This window comes from Tamandua tetradactyla, chromosome 1, assembly GCF_023851605.1.
Source record: "Tamandua tetradactyla isolate mTamTet1 chromosome 1, mTamTet1.pri, whole genome shotgun sequence".
NCBI classification, from domain to species: Eukaryota; Metazoa; Chordata; class Mammalia; order Pilosa; family Myrmecophagidae; genus Tamandua; species Tamandua tetradactyla.
In genome coordinates, this window is record NC_135327.1 from 126,444,243 (window position 1) to 126,467,180 (window position 22,938).

A 22,938-nucleotide genomic window follows, 5' to 3' on the forward strand; every position below is an offset into this window, starting at 1 on the left:
GAGCAACAAGGTGGAAACAGGAAAATGAGGAGGGTGCAATATCACAGAAGAGAGGGTTTCAGAAAGGAGGGAACGGTCATTTGTGGTGCATGGGGCAGGGAAGTCCATAAAGGAGAAGAGGAAAGTGGCCTCAATTTAGTGCCATGGAGGTAATTGGTGAAAGGTTGTGTCTTCTCTCAATCTACTTTTTCATTCTGTAGCTAGAGTGATCTTTCTGAAACATGACTGATGATACTATGTTTCATTCATGTTTAAAATCTTTATTGGTTTATCTACTGTTTTCATGATAAAGTTGAAACTTGTTTTGCTTTGGCTCATATACTCCTGCCAGACTGAAACACTTTGTGTTCCCAAACAGAGAATGTTCCTTCTTGCCTCTCAGTCTTTGTGTATACTGTTCCACTGCTTAAGTTTTTTGTCTTCCAAACTTCAGGTCTTACATAGCTAATATGCCATTTATTCAGAATGCATTCCTGAGTTCACTGCTTTTCCCATCTCTCTTCCTTCCCAATATCTGTTAAATGTATCATAATATATCTTTCATTGTGTTGCAATTTACACAAAATAAAATGGACAGTGCTTGGGTTTTCAGTTTGATAAATTTTTACAACTATTATACACCTGTGCAATCATTTTCCCAAACAAGATATAAAACATTTTGATTGCTCCACAAGTTCTCTTTTCAGCCACATCTCATTGTATTTTAGATGCTTGCGTACTTGCTTGCCCTGGCTGTAGTAAGCTCTATTATTTCAGGAAAAATGTCTGATTTTTACAGGTGTATATTTAACCTAGGATAGTGCATAATACCTGATAACCATTTGATATTGGCTAAATGAATATATTTGAAGATTACTGTTTCCTGAGATCAGTGCTTTGCTCTCCAAAAATGTTGCTGGTTGAGATGGTTCTAACCATCTCAATTTCTTCATTAAAAATCTCATTTAAAAAAAATCAAACCTTCCAAGGGAAATCCATGTGTTGCTGTCTTCCCATATTTTTGAGAGAGCATTCTCCATGGGTCTCATGTTTCTGCATATCTTATGAGCAGATACACTGATTGCCTTTGCTCTGGGCTATTTTTCTAGGATGTTCGTTGAAGCGAACTGCCTTGGAAAATAGAGATAGTTAACTCCCTGTACAGCAAAAAGTAGGTGTGTTTATAGCCTTAGAAGATAGAGATAGTGTTTTCTTTTGGTGCAAAGAACAGACACAGTTACTTTCTATGTCCAGGATTCCTCTCGTACAATACAACCCACTGAATGTGCAGTTGTTTCTTGGCTCTCTTCTCATCACCCTATGGAAATTGGGGTTTGGGAACCAACAAGAGAAAATGCTGATACTCTACTGCTATTGCTGTGAGTAATTCCTCTGTCTTTGACTGAGCGGCTGGTGATGGCTCCCTTAGGCTCATGTGAAATGCAGCAAGATGTTAGCTAATGGGAGGACTTCACTCCTGGTTAATATAACCTCCCTGCTCTACATATGAGACTGAAGATGAGGCTTCTGTTACATTATAAGCCCTTCTTTGCAAATACTGATGATGGTGATGATGCTTTGAGTTAATATTTATTGGACACTTACTGTATGCCAGGCATTGTGCTAAGAACTTCACATGGGTTCTCCCACAACAACCTATGGGATAATCTGTATTTTTCTCTTCATTTTAGTGCTAATAAAGGTGACGCACAGGGAAGTTAAATAACTTTCTCAGGATAGTAAGCTTGTAACAGTTGACACTGAGTCAATTCCAGGTCCCTCTGACCCAAGAATCCAAGCTTTTATCCATTATTTATATTATTTCTCTTGTGACAAGAAATAAATAAGCAGTCTAAGGAGCAACAAGGTGGAAATAGGAAAATGAGGAGGGTGCAATAATTTATATTATTTCTCTTGTGACAAGAGAAATATGTCTGGAAATACGTTCAGAAATATATCATTGTGTTTTGCCTGTGAAGGTATGTTTCTAGTAAAAGATACATTGAATTCTCTCTCTCTCTTTCTATTGATTTATACTTACTCTTCATAGATATATTCTCAAATATGTTGTTCTAGTTTGCTGGCTGCTGGAATGCAATATATCAGAAACAGAATGGTTTTTAAAAAAGGGGAATTTAATAAGTTGCTAGTTTACAGTTCTAAGGCCGAGAAAATGTCCCAATTAAAGCAAGTCTATAGAAATGTCCAAGCTAAGGCATCCAGGAAAAGATACCTTGGTTCCAGAAGGCTGATGACATTTAGCATTTTTCTCTCAATTGGGAAGGCACATAGTGAATATAGCGACAGTCTGCTAGCTTTCTCTCTTGGCTTCTTGTTTCACGAAGCTCCCCTGGGGGCTTTCTCCTTCATCTCCAAAGGTTGCTGGCTGGTGGACTCTCTGCTTCTCACGGCTATGTCATTCTGAAGCCTTCTCCAAAATGCTTCCTCTTTTAAAGGATTCCAGTAAAGTAATCAAGACCCACCTGGAATGGATGGAGACATGTCTCCACCTCATCAAGTTTAATACCCACACTTTATTGAGTCACATCTCCATGGAGATAATCTAAGTAAAGTTTCCAACATAACAGTACTGAAAAAGGATTAGAAGAAATAGCTGTCTTTACAAAATGGGATTAGGATTAAAACATAGCTTTTCTAGGGTACATAAGTCCTTTCAAACCAGCACATATACATATATATGAAGAGCATGCATGTGTGTACATTTGCATGTATATATGAAGAACAAAGATACATATACACATATACTTGAAGAATATATATTACAGAAATATATTTGTATTTATGTATGTCAATCTTATGTTATTATTAAAGGCTAAGGAATAACAGAAGAGTTCAATGATCAAATTCATAATTATGATTCTATTTTACTTTCATCTATTCTAATATTTTCTGTTTGATCTGGATCTATATTTTATTATATTCACAATGTCTTTTTTCTCATCAATAAAGGGAAATGTTTGAATTAACAAATATGCTATGTGCTAATTTTCTGAGGACACAAGTCTTACTTAAATTTTCTCATAGCAGTTATCATAGGAACACCTGACTTAAATGATGCTAATGAGTTGTCCTTCATAACAGAACAAAAAATTAATAAAAAGTAGACTTTACTCAATGAATGTATTAATTATTCTTTTTAGTTAGCACCATTAGCATTAACTCTACTGCCCTTCATAAAAAGTCATAAATGGCTTATCTATATAAAAGATAAAGTTTGTGGCTGCTTTTTGCAAATTATTATAGCCAGTGTAGCATTTGCTCTTTTAGGAAATAGTTGAGGATATACTTTCTCTAATGCATTAAAGTTCATCTGAGTTTTATACAGACAGAAACAATTGAACTTACTTTTTTCTCCTTGATAGCCTGAATTTTATTTTGTCTGTATTTGATCGTACTGTGTTGCTTTACTTGTGTAGACACAGTCTGTGTGTTTTTTGAGACAGGTGTTCCCATGAATAAAACTTTGTTACAGGAAAATGAAATTTCTTTAGCAACAATCATAAATACTGGATATATTTGTATGGTAGATTCAGATAATACATTTTTTTCATGGCCCAGGATATCTTGTGTAATGGGTAGCAACGACTTGTACTTCAAGGATTTTCATAATTTATAATGCCTTGGCATTGGATAAATCAGGTGAGACTGTGTTGTTACGCTTGGCTAGAGAAAATATGCTAGAGATTAGGATTTTATTTTAATTTCTTTGACTCAATATTGACTATATATATTTCAATCTCATCACTCATAAACAAAGAGATAAATTAAGATCCTCAAATGGTATTTTATTAAACAAATTCAAATTTGAAATATTTCATGATAAAATGTATCAAATATTGAAAAATGTACTTAATAGTAGTTCTACAACTGGGAAGACATCTCAGTTTTATGAATTTTGGTGACATCTTCCCAACCATGTCTAATCTTCAGTATCTTTCTCCTGAAGCATGGCAGGAATAGTATGGCTTTACATATCAGGACCACAGTTGGAAGGAAAACTGCTATCATAAAAGTTGGAGGTGTATACCACACAAATTGTTTTATATCTACCCATTTATTCCAGGCAAAAATCAATGCATGTATTGTGCCCAATAGAAGGGAAACAATTCCTAGTTTGCTCTGCAAAAGAAAAAGAGAAAAAAATTAATTTGTCGTAGTTTGGTTCAAAAAGAGTTTATTCCACCCTGCCGCATCTGGATCTGTTCTGTTGCTTGGGGAGCCCCTTATTCATCTGTGGTTGTTTTCCTATCACACTTATCAATAATGTTCTTTCTCATTTATTCTTTTTACATGTCCCCACCTCATATGCTCCTTGTCTACAGGCTAAGTTTAGGAAATTCTCAACCTTTTTCCTTTAGATCTCAGCGATTAATAACCCATGTCCTTCCTTTTTTCCACCACCTTGCTCATTTCACTTATGACATCTATTTTACTTTGTGCTTTGAATCTTGCTCATTTGCCTTAATTCTGCCTATGAGGAGACATCTAAAGTCAGGGACTGTCTTACTCATAGGAGGATCCTTGAAGAAGCAACAATGATCTGCACATCTTAGACTTTAGATGTCTCCTCATAGGCAGAATTAAGGCAAATGAGCAAGATTCAAAGCACAAAGTAAAATAGATGTCATAAGTGAAATGAGCAAGGTGGTGGAGAAAGGAAGGACATGGGTTATTAATCGCTGAGAATGAAAGGAAGAAGGTTGAGAATTTCCTAAACTTAGCCTGTAGGCGCTCAATAAGTGTTTGTTGGATTGCCTGAAGATCACTGCAGAAATCAATCTGGCTGTAGCGACCTTTTATTAACTGTGAAGGTAGCTAACTAAGTAGATGACTGTGATTTTGGCAAATGAGTAGTAAAGTAAGAAACATTGGCCTATGTTAAGGAAAAATGAAATGACCCAGAAAATAGAAAAATGCCAACAGATATCTAAATGTTTGAACAAAATAGAGAGATCTGGATGTGGGAAGACATATTTGGGGTGCCTGGCACTATACAGATAAACTGGCTTAAAAACAGCACCTCTGTAATTTTATGACATTTTGACAATGTAATATATTCTGGATGACTTTTGACATCTATTCTCTTTCTTGGAAACAGTCACTAGCCTGCCAGAATAAATTCAAATCACAATTATTCAGCAGTATTCTTAAGTACTAATGAATATAATCAAATAATTACATATAGATTTTCAGATAGGAATCTGCAAAATCATAGTGTGACCCATTCTTAGATTCTAAATGAAAAGTTTTTGTATTAGTAATTGAAAATGCACGGATTGGGTTGAAAATTAATTTTACCACATGTGTGTTATATACCTATTATGTGCTAGTTATTGTGCACGTAGGTGAATGGACTCAGTTGTCAAGATGCAGTGCTGGAACTCCTCATTAAATCTTTCAAGTGGTGGTAAACATGTGTGACTGGAAGAGCAAGGTAAGAAGAAAGCATCTCATGAGAAAGAAGGAATTCTAGTGGCTATCAGGCTGAACCTGCAAAATCAGCAAATAGTGTCTTTAGAGAATGTGGCACGTGTCTAAACTGTGTAGGGATAACTTCAGTGGAGACACACTTTCCAGCTTAATCAGATTTTCTGAAAAAGTGTCTTTTGAACTATTTGTGTGGCATGTAGAATGGATAGTGGGAAATGTCTGCCTTTGTGGGACTTTCCAAAGACGTCCACTCATAAAAGCTAAATCTTTGTAATTAAAAATCTTGGCAGTGATGAGTATAATTAAATTTAGTCCTTTGAATCTTGTTATACTTGGATCACCTTGTGAATTCTGGCAGGTTGCTTCCATAGTATGTAATCGACCACAAGGAGATTGACTTTAGCAAATCCAATATTGTTTTTGAATTCCAAGAATATCTAGAAACTTCAAGTGAGTAAGCTATATAAAATATAACGTGATGAAAGAAGGCTTTCACATTAGGTTTTAGAGTGCCTTGGGTGGCTAAAACTTCATATTTCAAGAACAGATATTTTTTTCCAGATAGAAAGCTGTCTAATTTACAAGGAGATTTTTTATTATCCATCCAACAAACATGGTTATTGGATTCCATAATTGTGCATTTGTAGTTATTAGGGGACTGCAAATATTGCATAACAAGTTTCAAATGTTAGAAGGAATATTTTTCTTTGAATAAAAATAATCCTTTTATTTATGTCTAGAAAACTCTTCTGTTTTAGAAGCAATAAGGAAAAAGACAGCAGATCAAATTATTAGTTAGAAGAAGTGTGGGATCTTTTGCTATCAGAAAACATTTGCTATTTTTTTTAAGGGGTAAAGTCAATATACTGCAGATAAATAAGCACAGAAAGATACTTTCCTCTCTGAGGGCCCTTTTACATATCATTACCTGAATATAGTGAAATTCTCTCCATGTCAAAGAGTTGCTCACAGATGGAATAGATGTAATAGCCAACAGAGTTAGTATCGCAAGTCCCACAATTCCCAGAGACACATAAATTTCCATTCTCCAAACATCATGTTCAATCCAAGCATCTTCTTTATTTTGTTGGACCTATAGGTGAAAGAGAAAAGACGGAATACAAGCAACACTTGTTTCCTGCACATTAATCTCCTATGTTCCCTCCATCTACTATGGAGGCCCTAATAAGTAGGTGCCTGCACAAATTTATGACTTCTATCTTTGCCTTCTTCTAAGAGAAGTGAAATAAGAGCTACTACCTTCTTTCCCTGAATGTAGCATTTATCTAAAGTTTAATTAATTTTATCATAATTATTTGCTGGTTTTCTTGGTTAGAATTGTAATGTACATGCATATATGATAAAGAAGCAGAAAACAGTAAAATTAGTATTGAAAAGTATCTTGTAAAGGTGGCAGAAGATTAAAATGTAGACCTGGCCATGAATAAAACATTTGTTTATGTTAAAGTTGGTACTTTAATATTTTAAACTTAAAAAAAGTCTTTAGTGGAAAACTGTGAAACCAAGCCCCAGTGAAGAGTTTTTAATGAAATTTTGAAGGCACACATTACTTTCTCAACATAGATTTTCAACAGGGGTTTGAGAGATTGATATTGAAATAAGAAAGGACTAATTTGTTAGGCAATGTAGACTTTTTATTTAGTGGTATTTTCAAAATTGTCATCTTACCTGTTGGTATGCCCAGTTTAGCAACTTGTATCTGTAGGATCTTCTCATTGGATAGGACAAACTATAAACTGCATGCAGTACAGCAAAAAAGAAACTGAGCAGCCCAAACTGCTTTCTTGTTAACAACCATTTGTCCAGCCAATGCGGAAATATCTTATACTTGGTCCCATTACGAAGCTGTACTATTGCTGCTATCACACCTGGCAAATAAACCAATGCCAAGAGTGTGATGGAAACCATGGGCAACACTTTGTTGATGACTAGAATTGGAATTCTGTAAAAATATTGTTGATGGGAAGTCACAAGAGGGTGAATTATTTCCCTCAAAAGAGTATAGAGAAAAGTCAGAGATGATATGATGGAAGCTATTTTAATTGGCAAACGCCATTTTGGAAAGAGTTCTTGTTTGTGCTTAAGTTCTGAGGGACAATCAAATTCATCAAAATGGGCTGCTTGGTGCAAATGCAAAAGCACAGGTCTTTTCAGCATGCTGGTCTCCCCTGAGTCCTTATTCTATGAAGGAAAGAAAAAGAAATCTTAAAACACAATTGAGCGAAACAATGGAGCTTTTAAAAATAAAATAATTATTTATTGCTCAATCATTGTACTTATCAGTGAAGAAGGGCACTCAGAATCTTGTTTTTGGGTACTGGTTAGAAGACGGCATAGGCCATGTAGCACTGACAAAAGGTGCAATTAGCTAGTTGGGGTTCTCTGATAATTTCTGTTCATTTTTCTTTAAGACAAAAGAAGTACATGCTTCAGATACCTCCAATGCAACGTACACCACTGTGCTTCTATTTTGAAGGCATGAAAGAATAGAATGATGCAACAGGAAACCAAAACAGAAAATAAGTCTTTGGTAAAAATAATTAAACTTTTAGGTTGTAACAGCTGTGTTTGTTTAATGGTATTTTTGTTGGTACTGGACAACTCTCCTTAAAGCTTTGAAGAGTGATTTCTTCATTAATTCAAGCAGAAAAGATCAGGAATAATATAGTCATTACCCTTAGATATAAATATGTAATTTCCATCATATAGTCTTGTACTTTGATTTTATATTATTTATCTGTATAAGTATTGACAGAAATTCTATTAGGAGGCACAAAGGCCACATAAGTAGTCAAATTTCACGGGAATAATCTATTTTCTGAGAAAGTTATACTTCTTCTGATTGCATTTCTAGATAGTCAACAATTCAAAAGAAGGTTGCATTAATCTGTCATTTCCCCAACTGACTGATACACCAAAAAATAAAAACATAACTTTAAAAAAGAGATGTCATATCAGAGTGTTTCATCTTGCATTACTTGATGACTACATCTACTTTCTTAATCAATATGTATTCCTGACTTCTTAGAGCTCTATAAGTGGAATCATAACATTTTAATGCTTGAAATGATATTAGTGACTATCTTGTTCATCTCATTTTATGCACAGTAACTTTAATTCATATAGCTTTCTTTTTTGTGTGCTTAAAAATGGTCTGTCTTGCCATCTGAATTTGAATAAATCACTGTTACAACCAGTGCTTTTTCCAATAACTATTTAAAAGGGAGTTGATGACCATGATATAGCTTTGGCCACTTCTGCTTGGGAAAATAGGCTATAATCAACTGAGATAAATTTTTTGATGAAGGGTGAAGAATTATGCAACAGCAAGTAATACAGTAAACTTTAAAAGTGAAAGTGGTTTTATTTTATACATACTTATTTTTTAGAGTATGTGCTTGTAACTTCTTAATTTTCCTAATAAGATAATTAAAATAAACAATTTCTGTTAAAACCACTGTTGAGATGTTGTAGAGAAGTAAAGAGTTAGAAGTAAAGAATTTGGTATAAAAAATTTTTCACCACTTTGCAATAAATAATGCACAAAGAAACCTTTAATCCTGAGGGAGGGCAAAAGTGGGACAGATGATTCTTATTCCATAAATGAATTTGTTTGGTTAGAGTGAATCATCAAGTTGCTTGATGATCTCTTCTCTTGGTAAGATGCCATGGTGCCTATGGGAAAAACTGTGCTTCTGTTGTATGAATAGTGATGCCTTTTTTCTTTATTTAAACTTAGAACGATAGAATGTTAGAAAGAATTGGAAGAGACTTGGAAATCATCTGGTCCAACTCACTCACTTTATATATTAAACCAAAACCCAGGATTTTCAGTGACTTATTCAAGGCCATTCATCTAGAACCTCTCACATACCACACTGCCCCTCGCCCATCACAGTAGCAGTGATAGGAATCAGAGTGAAAATAACAGCACACCGGGCTGAAAATCACTTTTATAACACTAGGAAATATAAAATGGCATTTGAATTATGTTTCCAGGTTTTATTTAGTAATTATTTTACCAAATGATCATCTTCTACGTTTCTCCCAGGTTTCATTTTCCAGAGTTCATCTTGATTTGTGATATCTTTTCTGTTCTCCATTAATTCTCCCAGATGTTATGGCTTCAGCTGCCTATGAAAATAAAAATAATCTTCTTTAAGTCCATTATATTAATGCTATTAACATTTGATGGGACAATATGGAAAATTTCTTCATTTAAGAGTGGCAGATCAAGATAATGACTGATTTCCACATTTAACCTCATGTTATTAGCTGGAAGAATCTCAAACCAGTGCGCTTTGCAATAGTATTTGCTCTTCTTTGTTTATCTGGGCAATGAATGACTGAGATGTCAATAAGAATTCAAAGGGTCAAATGCTGCTAGAATTTAACTCCAGGTACTCCTAGAGAAAAGCCAACTCCCGTCTCCCACAAGTAAAGAGAATTAGGAATGTCTTTTCTTTTTTTTTTCGAGTAATAATGTTATCAGTGGTGGCTGGAGGTAGCTGATATATATTATACTTCAGGAAGTTATGTGTTTAATAGTCTTTTGTGGTTGGCACCGGAATCTGAAACAATAATTAGTTGATTTTTAATTACTGAACTCAATAATTAATTGAGTTCCATTCAATGAACAGAATGGACCCTGTGGGTAGGATTAATCCTGATAGTGCCATGAAGTACCAAAAAGGTCATATTTTCAGAGTGCCATTCTTTTTTTGGAGGCATGTACTCTTCTCTGTGGTAAATCCGGAACAATGAGTACGTTTCAGAGGGGTTGTTGAGTTGTCTTCAGTCATCGACATGCTCCCTATCCTGGTCAACCCTGTAGAAAATTATTTTGTCATATGTCTTACCCACGAAAGGAATCTTTTCCATAACACTCTTCACAGATCTTCATTCAGGTTTAATGTAGCATTTTTTTTTTCAGAAAGGAAAACATACAATGTCACTATAATATTCATTCTTTCTATTAGTTCTAAATTTATTTCTAGAAGAATATGTCTCCAATTTGTACTTTATGAAATTCAATAAAAACACCAGATTGGATATTCAAGCATTTGATTGGCAGAAAACATTTCAAATATTTCTCAATTTTAGATCACCTGTAATACTTTATTAAGTGGAAACCTGTCTGCAGGAAGAGTTGTAAAATACTTACAACATTTTCTAACCTTTAAAGGTTTACTCTCCACAAAGAATAAATAGAGGCCCCACTTTACATAATACCAACATTTTCATTTGCTGAGGTGCTCTTAGAACATTTTTCAGATATTTATTTCAAATTTTCAGGACATTCATGCTGAGTATATTTGTTGTTTTGGCCTGCCCACATTATTTTCCACCTTTGTTTTCCTAACTTAAAACACCTTCCTGATTTGGGGAAACGCCTCTCCTCCATTCCATTCAATGTGGTGAGGCTGCCAATTACAGTGACACCCATCTTCTGACCACAGAAGTGGGCAATACAATTGGTCAATCACAGTTTCCTATTCCTCTGATCACACCGGTTGTCTTAGAGATGGGCACACAAGCCAACAATCCAAGTTGAGCCAATTAGAGTCCTTCTCTGATATTTATATATGGAAGTGGGAGAGAAAAGATGTCTTTTAGAGTTTGTTAGGTTGGGATGATATGATCCTTCTTTGTTTCTCTTTCCCTACCCTGTAAGGGGGAAGATACTTTCATTAGAAGAGGGGACAACCAAAACAGAGAAGCAGAGCCAAGAAATGGAGGAAGACACAGAAGAGCCCTGGTGGCATACTTTGAGTATTTAGAGTCTCTGAGACCAGATTTTGAATTCCTCAGTTACACAAGCCAATACATGCCCCCTTTTTTTGCTTAAGCTAGACTTGGGTATTCATCATTGGTACTGAAAGAATTCTGACTAAAGCATATGCCAATTGTCACATAATTATGAACCCCACACCATGTAAGACATCAAGGAAGAAAGAGACTATACCTGCCCCTGAGGAGCTATGGTCCCTTTCCTCAAGAAGCATTATTCCAATTCATTTGGTGATTTTATACAATGTTATAGAGAGAGTAGCTCAGAGGCTAGGAATAGAAGTTTCATCTACAATAATCAAATCACAACAAATAACTCACTATGTCTTAGCTGATATTTTAATTCTATGAGTTGCAGGATGTCAAAGATGTTCATATGCAAGAACAAAATATTCAGTCAACTATGAATTCGTTAAACGCATTGTGCACAACAACGCCAGGCAGTTGGAATATAAAGTAAAATGAGATGGAGCCTCCATTCTGAAAAACGTCCCAATCTAGGAGAAAGGCAGACATTTTAACAAGTAACTGCATGCCAGTGCAATAACTCCTACAGGAAGATCAAGTTTATAGACAGATGGTGGTATAGAAAGGAAGGCAGAGAAAAAGGCTGAGAGGCTTTCTTCAAGATCTAGTTCTGGGGTATCTACCAAGTTAGCAGTGCTCGCTGACTGAGGGCCACTATGGACAGAAGCTGGCTGGAAAGCCAGTGTGGCCCTGGAGAAGCTCCCCGCCTTTCCTCTGGGAAGAGAAATGCCAGGGAGAAGGCTGGGGCTGTGAGGGAGCATGTTGACTCTGAAGCCCACAGTCAACTTTGCGCCCAGAAGCCAGGTAATAAAATATCAGACAAATAAAATATGTTTGCTTCATCACACATTAATCAAATACATATTTTAAGTTCTACAGTAAACTCTTTTCATGAAGAAATGTAGCAGGAAAAAGCTCAGTGTTTGGAGCTTAGGAACTGCAAAATTTGACTTGAAGTTCTCTAATTTTAACTCCCCATTAAAAAGTCAAGTATATTTCTGATGTTCCGTTTTGCTGTAGTGGGATGGTTGGTCCGGTATTCCTGCTAAATATTGACACAGTCCAACTGACTCATGTTTATGTCCAAGAGTTTAGAATACGAGGAAACCGAATGACTGGGATACATTGTGAGGTGCATTGCATTTCCAAACCTTTTATACTTTCAAGTGCACAGTTGCTTTACCAAAACATTTTAAACTATATTTGGGGGAGGGGGGGGAGTTTTTCTTCACTGTGCTATTTTTTTTAACCCTTGCTCCCCAATTCTGCTTAATATTCTTGCAAAAATGAATGATCTTCTATTAAATGTCAGGATGTGGATGGGATCCTTCCTTCCTTCCTTCCTCCCTCCCTCCCTCCCTCCCTCCCTCCCTCCCTCCTTCCCTCCCTTCCTTCCTTCCTTTTTTTATTTTACAAAAAGAACAAGTAAGGGATTTAAAAGTGTTCATTTTATGCCTACAAACCCTTCCAGTGAATTCGGTCCATGAAATATTTAAAGCCTTGATTGACTATTTGGAGGAAATCTGGACCCCACGCAGATCCTGAAAGTGTACCAAAGTTCCAAAGACTTAAATGAAAGTTTCTTGTTACTAGGAAACCCAAAGACCAAGCTGTACGATTTTAAGAACTATGAACTAATCATTTATCAGTACGATACGACTTTGCCAAGCTGGAAAATTTACCATCAGAACCCAACCTGAGGACAAACAACCCCTGATATCCCCTAATCCACCAACGAAAAGGCTTCCTTATGAGTCACTAGCTCCCAGCCTCAAACCCGGCCACAACCGAGTTCTGTGCTCCACGGAGTGCTCGGCTCAAGGCAGCTCCGGGGTAGCTGGGATAAGAGGTGACTTGAGCCGCGCTCGTCCCAGTCCCAGGCAGGCTGCACGGGTTGGAGACCAGGAGCCCGCGCCGGGGCCGCGCAGGGTAGCGCGAAGGCGGGAGAAACCCGCGAGGGCGAACCATTTACGAGACTCACCCGTCCTCGGCGTGCCTTGACGGTCAATTGGGGCCGCAGCAGCTGCCAGGAGGAGCCAGTTCCACGCGGCGCCCGAGCCTCCCCAGCGCGGAGTCCCCCCTCGCGGGCAGCGCCACCTGCCTGCGCCCAGCGTCCGCCCGGCTCCTGCTCGGGCTGCCTCAGGGGACAAACGGGCTTTGGAGGCCTGAGAGGCCGAGCCTAGGGTTTCTCCACTTCATCAAGCTGGCCCCTCCCCGTTTCCTTAAAAATAGCGCTGCCTTCAGCGTGAGGTCAGCTCAGCGCCCTCCCACGCCTTTTCGTTAACCTGTCAAATAGCCAACATTTGTACAATTCTGTAGGAGGAGTGGTTCTCAGACTTCGGCGTGTGTCAGAAGTCAGCTGGAGGCCAGGTTGCTGGGCCCTGTCCCGAGTTTCTGCTTCACAGGCCCTAAGAGGGGCCTGAGATTCTGCATTTCTCAGTTCCTAGATGATGCTGGAGCATTCCCAGATCACACTTTGAGAAGGACTACTTTAGAACTTACACCACTGCTCCAGAGATGAGTTCATTTGGAACCTCACAAGTTTATGAAGTGGGTTTTACAGTTGAGAAATCGAAATCTGAATCTTTGAGTCGCTGGTTTGCCTTTTCAACTGTCCAAATTTTGTACACTACATCTCGCAAACTCTGTCCCCTACCTTAAAAAGTCCTTAAACTCTGGTTTACTCCTTCCCTTCCTCACCGGAGATATTCCGTGCAGCAATCATCTCTGAGCCCAATCAAGTATTTCAAACCTAAAGCACTGTCAATATTGAAAAGTTCTAGGTTGTTTTTAAAATATGAGGGAGATGTGCGGGGAAGAAAGAGAACGCTGACAAGGGAATTTGCTCCTCTGAGATGGACACAGCCTCAGAGCAGAAAGGCTGCGATATGAATTGTAACATCTGAAGATTCCGTGTGCATTTGCAAGACTAGTCTGATTAGAAAATGCAAAAGAAAATAAGTGTTCAAGCATTTTCCATGATTGTCCGCTACTGGTACCTAGGGTGCCTAAGACTTTTCGTGTTTAATATATATATATAAAATGTTAATAATATATATATATTTTGTAGTCATTAACTTTCCAGAGTAATGGCAGATCCCTTGAAGATTAAATTACCATGGACTGACACCTTGTGGTAGAAATACAATCTTACACCTTTTTATTTCTACTGAAACTAATTTAAGTTTTAGAGAAAACCTGTTTTCATAATACAGACTATAAATGATTAAGGCAGATTGTTGAATGTGTTTAAGAATTGTTGAATGTTAAAAATTATGGGTCTTAAATGAACAAACAAAGCAGTATGTTTTCATACCTGAAGATTTGGCCAAGGTCATTCCCATTCTCATAATCTGTTTTCCATATGAAAGGGACAATGATGTTATTATCATATTAATATAAATGGGATAATTATAGCAAGCCTCATTTAAACCTGCCTTGCTTCTTCTAACTAAAATATTTAAAATCAAGTCACAAATATTTTCATTTTATAATTATATCAATATATAAATAATTTCAATTTATAATTATAAATACAATTTCAATTTATAATTATAATTTATATAATTTATAAAAATATAATTATAATCAATTTATAATTTATGAACGTTTTTTGTTCAATATTTTAGTGTGATAAATAAATATAATCTGTTCCCAAGAAAAATGATGGAAAAATTTGAAGTGTTTACGAATAAGATTGTAATTATTATGAAAGCAACATGAAACTGGGTAAGAAAAATATGTTACTAAGGAATTTATGTTGAGTTGCCAGGAGTTTGTATTATAGATGAAATTTCTGCAGTTCTTTTTTAATACAGTTAACCTGTGATTTGGGACAAAAATAAAGATTTTTTTTTGAGAAATAGAAATCAAAAGTATCTGAGAGGTGTCTGAGTCAGCATATCTAGAACATACTTTCAAAACCAGTGTGACTTGTGGAAAACAACATTATGGTATTGCAAATGACGAAAAGCAAATTGCTGGTTTTGGTATGACTCATAAGAACTAGAGTTTTTAAAAATGGGAATTCAGCTGTGAGTTACAAACAAATTTTGATTATTCAGAATATTTTGTAATAAACTGATACTACAGTAAGACAACATATTAACAAAACAGTTCTTTAAAGTATTTGGAATAAAATATGAACTAGTGATTTCAAACTAAGATGTTGTGGGGGAAAATGTAATAACTTAGAATCCCTGAGTACTTTTATCCGACTAATCAGCAGTCTGATCTTGATCTTCAGAATGAAATGCAGTGTAGTGATGTGAAAGATTTAAAAAAAAAATCACGCAATTAGAGGTAAGCACAGTGAGGAATAGACAGTAAATTGTAAGTGGATGACAAGAACGATATTTTGTTAAATTTTTCTCCTTTGGAAATAAAACTGTCACTTAAGGGAACGGTGATTCAAATGACAACCCTATTTGATTGCCTCTTACTATGTTTAGTAAGAATGGCCAGATTGTAATTTTTCGGTAAGTCAAAAGTGACTTAAAGTTCATAGAGGAATCTGTTGTCAAAATGATTATTTTAGCACAGACATGGTAAAGCCCTACTGGCCAAATTTTCTGATTCCATTAGCCTCATATGATGAATTCTCTTCATTAGTGCAAGCAAGGTCACTTTGGCCACTTTGTGTGTAAAAGTGGTAGGGCGGAAATGGGAGTTCTAGATTTGGGTCTGGGAATTTAAAAACTTCCATACAGTTTCTCCTAATCCAAAGACCTACATTGTTCATTCACTGACAGAATCAACAGTCAGCATCTGTTCAAGTGGATTTAAAGAATAGGTAATTTATTCCGAGGCTTGCAGATCCATCTCTGCCCCAAATACTACTCAGTAATGCTCAGAATTCTACGATAATATGTATTGTTGGCTTTAAATCTGAAATCATCTATCAAAAGGCACAAGTCTCTGGAAATGGTATCACATTAGGCCTTACCGGTTATTTACATCTTACTCTGAATGAATATTTATATCCTTTTCTGTGAATATATTATGGCAAGGGGAATGAAATATCAGAATATTGAAGACTTACTGGGATGTTATGAAGGGGTTATACCTTGGAAAAAAGCATATGGATGGAAAGGACAGATTTTACCACCTTTGCAATGCTACTTATACTGGGTAATTTCTCCTTTCTTCACATGTCCATAACATGGTTGATACTCTATTATAGCACTTTTCAGTGTCTGCCTGTATTAGAGATTTTTATATGTGTTTCTGTTTCCCTCATTTAGTTGTGATCTCTAAGAAAGCAGAGACCTTGCCATTTTTATCATTGCATCTCTTGTAAATTAGATATTTCATGGACAAATTCATTATAAATGTTTGTAGAATGTGATTTTGGCCCTGGGTCTTAGGAAGTCTGGCTAAGGCATAGGAATATGGAGCCCAGGAATGTAAGCCACAATCATTTGGTATGTATTTTATAGAGAACAATCTCTTATCCACCTTTCTTAGCACATTCCTTTCTTCTTGCTTTCTGCTCCAGAAAGATGTGGATCCAGGAATGCCATTGTCAGAGGAACTACAGACCTAAGGAACTGAGGGGAGAATTAGGACTTAAAATTTTTAGTATCTGACCCTGTTTCATGAAGTTAGAGCCATGCCCATCAATACCTAGATTTGAGTTTCCAGAGGAAGAAGTGAGGAATAGATACTAACTTTGTGAAATGTGCATTATTTGCCATTGCTGTTGTAGGTGGCTTTATAGAGTATCTCATTTAATTTTCTCAGTGTCTTTGCCATATGCTTATTATTATTATCCTCAGCCAGTAGGTGAATTGAGGTGTAGAAACTAGATGAAGCAACTCAATCAAGTAACTTGATCAAGATAATACAGATATTCAAATGTTTTTTAAAATTCTTTCCCCATATGTACAACCTAACATTTCTCCTTTTAACCACATTCAGATATATATTTTTCTGTGGTGTTAATTGTGTTCACAATGTTATGGTACCACCACCACCATCCATTACCAAACATTTCCATCATCTAAATTGTCTGTACATTTTGAGCCTTAATGCCTATCCCCACCCTGTCCCCAGGTAAACTATATTCTAAATTCTGAATATAGGTGTCATGGTCACGTTTATGTGTCAACTTGGCCAAGTTGTGGTACCTGTTTGTCTGGTTGGGCAAGTGCTGACCTGTCTGTTGCAAAGGTGATGTCATGGTTAGGGACAGGTGTCAACTTGGCCAAGTTGTGGTACCTGTTCATCTGATTGGGCAAGCGCTGGCCTGTCTGTTGCAATGAGGACATTTCATAGGATTAGGTCATGATCACGTCAGCTACATCCACAGCTGATTCCATTTGTAATCAGCCAAAGGGGAGTGTCTTCTGCAATTAGTGATGCTAAATCCAATCATGGGAAGCCTTTTAAGGCGGACTCAGAGGAGACAGGTTGCATTCCTGCTTTGGCTGGTGAGCCTCTCCTGTGGAGTTCATCCAGGCCATCCATTGGAGTCATCGGCTTCACAGCCTGCCCTGTGGATTTTGGACTCTGCGTTCCTACGGTCACGTGAGACACTTTCATAAATTTTATATTTGCAAGTGTTCCCTGTTGAGAAACCTAACTAATACATCTTGGTACCAGGAGTGGTTCTTAAGGAACAGAATCTTAAAAATGGGTTTTTATGAATGGTTTTCTACTCTGACTGGGCTCAGAGACACTAAGGACTCTGATTCCCGTAATCAGAATGACACTCCCAATCCATGGACTGAGTTGGCAAAGGAGATAGTCAAAATATCATCATTCGATTCTCCTAATGTTTAGCTTGTACGAAGCCAGACTCTGGGGGATAATGTTTTTGACACCTTTACACAGTTTTGTAGAAATAAGAGTTATAGAGATGTTGGTTGGTTGTTGTTAGATACACTGTCTACATTAAAGGGCGAAAGGGATTGGCTTAAGGCTTCAAACAAGAAGCTTAAGTGCCGTGTGAAAGATGTAGAGGTTTCTATGAGTATCCTGAAGGAAAATTTTATTTCCTGTAGCCGTAGACTTGAGATCTCTGAAAATCAGACTCAGAATCTTATTGTTAGATTAGCAACTTTACAACGTAAACTGAAATCTCAGTCTTGCATGGTGTCTGCCGTTAAAGTGAGGGCATTGATTGGAAAGGAGTGGGACCCTGAAAAATGGGATGGTGACATATGGATTGATAATGATGTTGGGGGTGAGGTTGAAACCCTAGACCATGCTGCGCCTTCTTTAGATAACCCTGTAATAGTCTGCCCTGAGGACATAGCCGCCCCACCTCCAGCCTGCCTTGAGGAATTGGCCACCCAACCTCCTCCTGAAGGGATTAGCCCTAGAGTTATTAATCCTGTTTCACCAGATGAAACTGCAAATGAAAGCCCTGAAGCAAATGGCTTGGAAGATATTTCTAATTCTTTTCATGACCCACCCCCACCACCCCTCATTTCTTCTAGACCTATAACTAGACTAAAGTCCCAACAGGCCCCTAAAGGTGAGGTACAAAGTATCACACATGAGGAGGTACGTTATGCTCCAAAAGAACTGTGTGAGTTTTCCAATTTATATAGACAGAAATCAGGGGAATATGTGTGGCAATGGATTTTAAGAGTGTGGGATAATGGTGGGAGGAATATAAGGCTGGATCAGGCTGAATTTATTGATATGGGCCCACTAAGCAGAGATTCTGCATTCAATGTTATAGCTAGAGCAGTTAGAAAAGGTGTTAACAGCTTGTTTGGGTGGTTGGTTGAAACATGGATCAAAAGGTGGCCAACATTACCTGAGGTTGAAATGCCAGAACTGCCCTGGTATAATGTAGATGAGGGGATCCAGAGGCTTAGAGAGATTGGGATGTTAGAGTGGATTTATCACGCAAAGCCTGCTCTTACACCCCAGGAATGTCCAGAGGATGCACCTTTTACCAGAACAGTGAGAAATAAATTTGTGAGACTAGCACCATCATCCCTCAAGAGCTCTATGGTTGCACTTCTCTGTAGGTCAGATATTACTGTAGAAACTGCTGTCACTGAGCTGGAATCCTTAAACACAATGGGGATGACATGATCCCGAGTTGGCAGAAGCCAGGTGGCAGCACTTAATCACCAAAGACAGGGTAGACGTGGGTATTATAATACACAACAAACTCAAAGGAGTCATCAAAATTATAAGACACGCAGAGATTTGTGGCATTGGCTAGTAAATCATGGGGTGCCTAGAAATACAATAGAAGGGCAGTCTACTAAATTCTTGTTGGAGCTGTATAAACAAAAGAGTTCTAGGTCAAGTGAACAGAAGTCTAACCTGAATTACAAAAACACAGAGTCACGGCCCCTTAATCAATTTCCAGACTTGAAACAGTTTACAGACCCAGAGCCCCTTGAATGAAGGGGAGGCCAGGTCCCTATGGGGGAGAAACCTGTTATACTGCCACAAATTTATACTGTTAACCTTCCTCTAAGGCTTCCCCAAGGAGACCGACGGCCTTTTACCAGGGTAACTGTGCATTGGGGAAAAGGAAATGATCAGATATTTCGGGGATTATTAGACACTGGTTCAGAAGTGACATTAATTCCAGGGGACCCAAAACGTCACTCTGGACCACCAGTCAGAGTGGGGGCTTATGGAGGCCAGGTGATCAATGGAGTTTTAGCTCAGGTCCGTCTCACAGTGGGTCCAGTGGGCCCCCGGACCCATCCTGTAGTTATTTCCCCAGTTCCGGAATGTATAATTGGCATAGACATACTGAGCAACTGGCAGAATCCCCACGTTGGTTCTCTAACTCGTGCAGTGAGGGCGATTATGGTGGGAAAGGCCAAGTGGAAGCCACTAGAACTGCCCCTACCAAGCAAAATAGTAAATCAAAAGCAATACCGTATTCCTGGAGGGATTGCAGAGATTACTGCCACTCTTAAGGACTTGAAAGATGCAGGGGTGGTGATTCCCACCACATCCCCGTTCAACTCTCCTATTTGGCCTGTCAGAAAACAGATGGGTCTTGGAGAATGACAGTGGATTATCATAAACTCAACCAGGTGGTAACTCCAATTGCAGCTGCTGTTCCAGATGTAGTATCATTGCTTGAGCAAATTAATACATCCCCTGGTACCTGGTATGCAGCTATTGATCTGGCAAATGCTTTTTTCTCAATAGCTATTAGTAAGGACCACCAGAAACAGTTTGCTTTCAGCTGGCAAGGTCAGCAATATACTTTCACTGTCTTACCTCAGGGGTATATCAACTCTCCAGCCCTATGTCATAATCTTGTTCGCAGAGACCTTGATCGTTTCTCCCTCCCACAAGACATCACACTGGTCCATTATATTGATGATATCATGTTGATTGGACCTAGTGAGCAAGAAGTAGCAACTACTCTAGATTTACTGGTAAGGCATTTGCGTGTCAGAGGATGGGAGATAAATCCAACAAAAATACAGGGGCCTTCCACCTCAGTAAAATTTTTAGGTGTCCAGTGGTGTGGGGCATGTCGAGATATCCCTTCTAAGGTGAAGGATAAATTGCTGCATCTGGCCCCTCCCACAACCAAAAAAGAGGCACAATGCCTAGTTGGTCTTTTTGGATTTTGGCGACAACATATTCCTCATTTGGGTGTACTACTCCGGCCCATTTATCGAGTAACCAGAAAAGCTGCTAATTTTGAGTGGGGACCTGAGCAAGAGGAGGCTCTGCGACAGGTCCAGGCTGCTGTGCAAGCTGCTCTGCCACTTGGGCCATATGATCCAGCAGATCCAATGGTGCTGGAAGTGTCAGTGGCAAATAGAGATGCTGTCTGGAGCCTTTGGCAGGCCCCTATAGGAGAATCACAATGCAGACCCTTAGGATTTTGGAGCAAAGCCTTACCATCTGCTGCAGATAACTACTCTCCTTTTGAGAAACAGCTTTTGGCCTGCTACTGGGCCTTAGTAGAGACTGAACGCTTAACCATGGGCCACCAAGTTACCATGAGACCTGAGTTGCCTATCATGAGTTGGGTGTTGTCTGACCCACCAAGCCATAAAGTTGGGCGTGCACAGCAGCACTCTATTGTAAAGTGGAAATGGTATATACAAGATAGAGCCAGAGCAGGTCCTGAAGGCACAAGTAAGTTACATGAAGAAGTGGCACAAATGCCCATGGTTTTGCACTCCTGCTGCCACATTACCTTCTCTTTCCCAGACCAGAGCTATGGCCTCTTGGGGTGTTCCTTACAGTGAATTGACTGAGGAAGAGAAAACTCGGGCCTGGTTTACAGATGGTTCACCACGATATGCAGGTACCACCCAAAAGTGGACAGCTGCAGCATTACAACCCCTTTCTGGGGTGTCCTTGAAGGACAGTGGTGAGGGGAAATCCTCCCAGTGGGCAGAACTTTGAGCAGTGCACCTGGTTGTTCATTTTGCTTGGAAGGAAAACTGACCAGAGGTGCGTTTGTATACTGACACATGGGCTGTTGCTAGTGGTTTAGCTGGATGGTCAAGGACATGAAAAGACCATAATTGGAAAATTGGTGACAGAGAGGTCTAGGGAAGAAGTATGTGGATAGACCTTTCTGAGTGGGCTAAAAACATGAACATATTTGTGTCCCATGTGAATGTGCACCAGAGGGTGACTTCAGCAGAGGAAGGTTTTAATAACCAAGTGGATAAGATGACCCGTTCTATGGATACCAGTCAGCCTCTTTCCCAGCAACTCCTGTTATTGCCCAATGGGCCCATGAACAAAGTGGTCATGGTGGTAGGGATGGAGGTTATGCATGGGCTCAGCAACATGGGCTTCCACTCACCAAGGGTGACTTGGCTACAGCCACTGCTGACTGCCCAGTCTGCCAGCAGCAGAGACCCACACTCAGCCCCTGATATGGCACCGTTTCCCGAGTTGACCAGCCAGCTACATGGTGGCAGGTTGATTACATTGGACCACTCCCTTCATGGAAGGGGCAGCGATTTGTTCTAACTGGAATAGACACATACTCTGGATATGGGTTTGCTTTCCCTGCACACAATGCTTCTGCCAAAACTACTATCCGTGGGCTTACAGAATGCCTTATCCATCGTCATGGTATTCCACATAGCATTGCTTCGGATCAAGGAACACACTTCACAGCAAATGAAGTGCGGGAATGGGCACATGCTCATGGAATTCTCTGGTCTTACCATGTTCCCCATCATCCAGAAGCAGCTGGATTGATAGAACGGTGGAATGGCCTTTTGAAAACTCAATTACGGTGCCAACTAGGTGGCAAAAACTTGAAAGGCTGGGGTAATGTTCTCCAGGAAGCTGTGTATGCTCTGAATCAGCATCCGCTGTATGGTACTGTTTCTCCCATAGCCAGGATCCATGGGTCCAGGAACCAAGGGGTGGAAATGGGTGTGGTGCCACTCACTATTACTCCTAGTGATCCACTAGGAAAATTTTTGCTTCCTGTCCCTGCTACCCTGAGTTCTGCTGGTCTACAGGTTTTAGTTCCAAAACGGGGTGTGCTTTCTCCAGGAGAAACAACAGTGATACCACCCACCTGGCCACTTTGGGCTACTTATACCTCTGGATCAACACACCAAGAAAGGGATTACATTATTGTCTGGGGTAATTGACCCTGACTATCAGAAGGAAGTAGGACTGCAACTACATAATGGAGGTAAAGAAGAGTTTTCTTGGAATATAGGAGATCCCCTGGGGCGTCTATTA

The 22,938-nt window shown here is 38.7% G+C and overlaps 1 protein-coding gene across 1 annotated transcript; it reads right to left on the reverse strand.

Annotated features, from left to right (window-relative positions):
* Positions 1-2,093: 2,093 nt before the first annotated feature.
* On the reverse strand, positions 2,094-13,461 carry STEAP1 (STEAP family member 1). The gene is made up of 5 exons (XM_077163245.1): positions 13,250-13,461; positions 9,474-9,585; positions 7,120-7,632; positions 6,359-6,523; positions 2,094-4,119 (listed from the first exon to the last, which is right to left on the reverse strand). The coding sequence occupies exons 2-5, from the start codon at positions 9,552-9,554 to the stop codon at positions 3,862-3,864; spliced, it is 1,017 nt and encodes a 338-aa protein (XP_077019360.1). The 5' UTR covers positions 9,555-9,585; positions 13,250-13,461; the 3' UTR covers positions 2,094-3,861.
* Positions 13,462-22,938: the final 9,477 nt, after the last annotated feature.

Bases quoted from the DNA above. Each gene is read 5' to 3' on its own strand.
- STEAP1 (XM_077163245.1), bottom strand. From the start codon at position 9,554: ATGGAGAACAGAAAAGATATCACAAATCAAGATGAACTCTGGAAAATG. The intron at 7,633-9,473 runs GTAAAATAATTA...TTTCCTTCATAG, and splicing joins ACGTAGAAGATGATCATTTG to AATAAGGACTCAGGGGAGAC. The intron at 4,120-6,358 runs GTAATGATATGT...TTTCTTTTGCAG, and splicing joins GAGAATTTCACTATATTCAG to AGCAAACTAGGAATTGTTTC.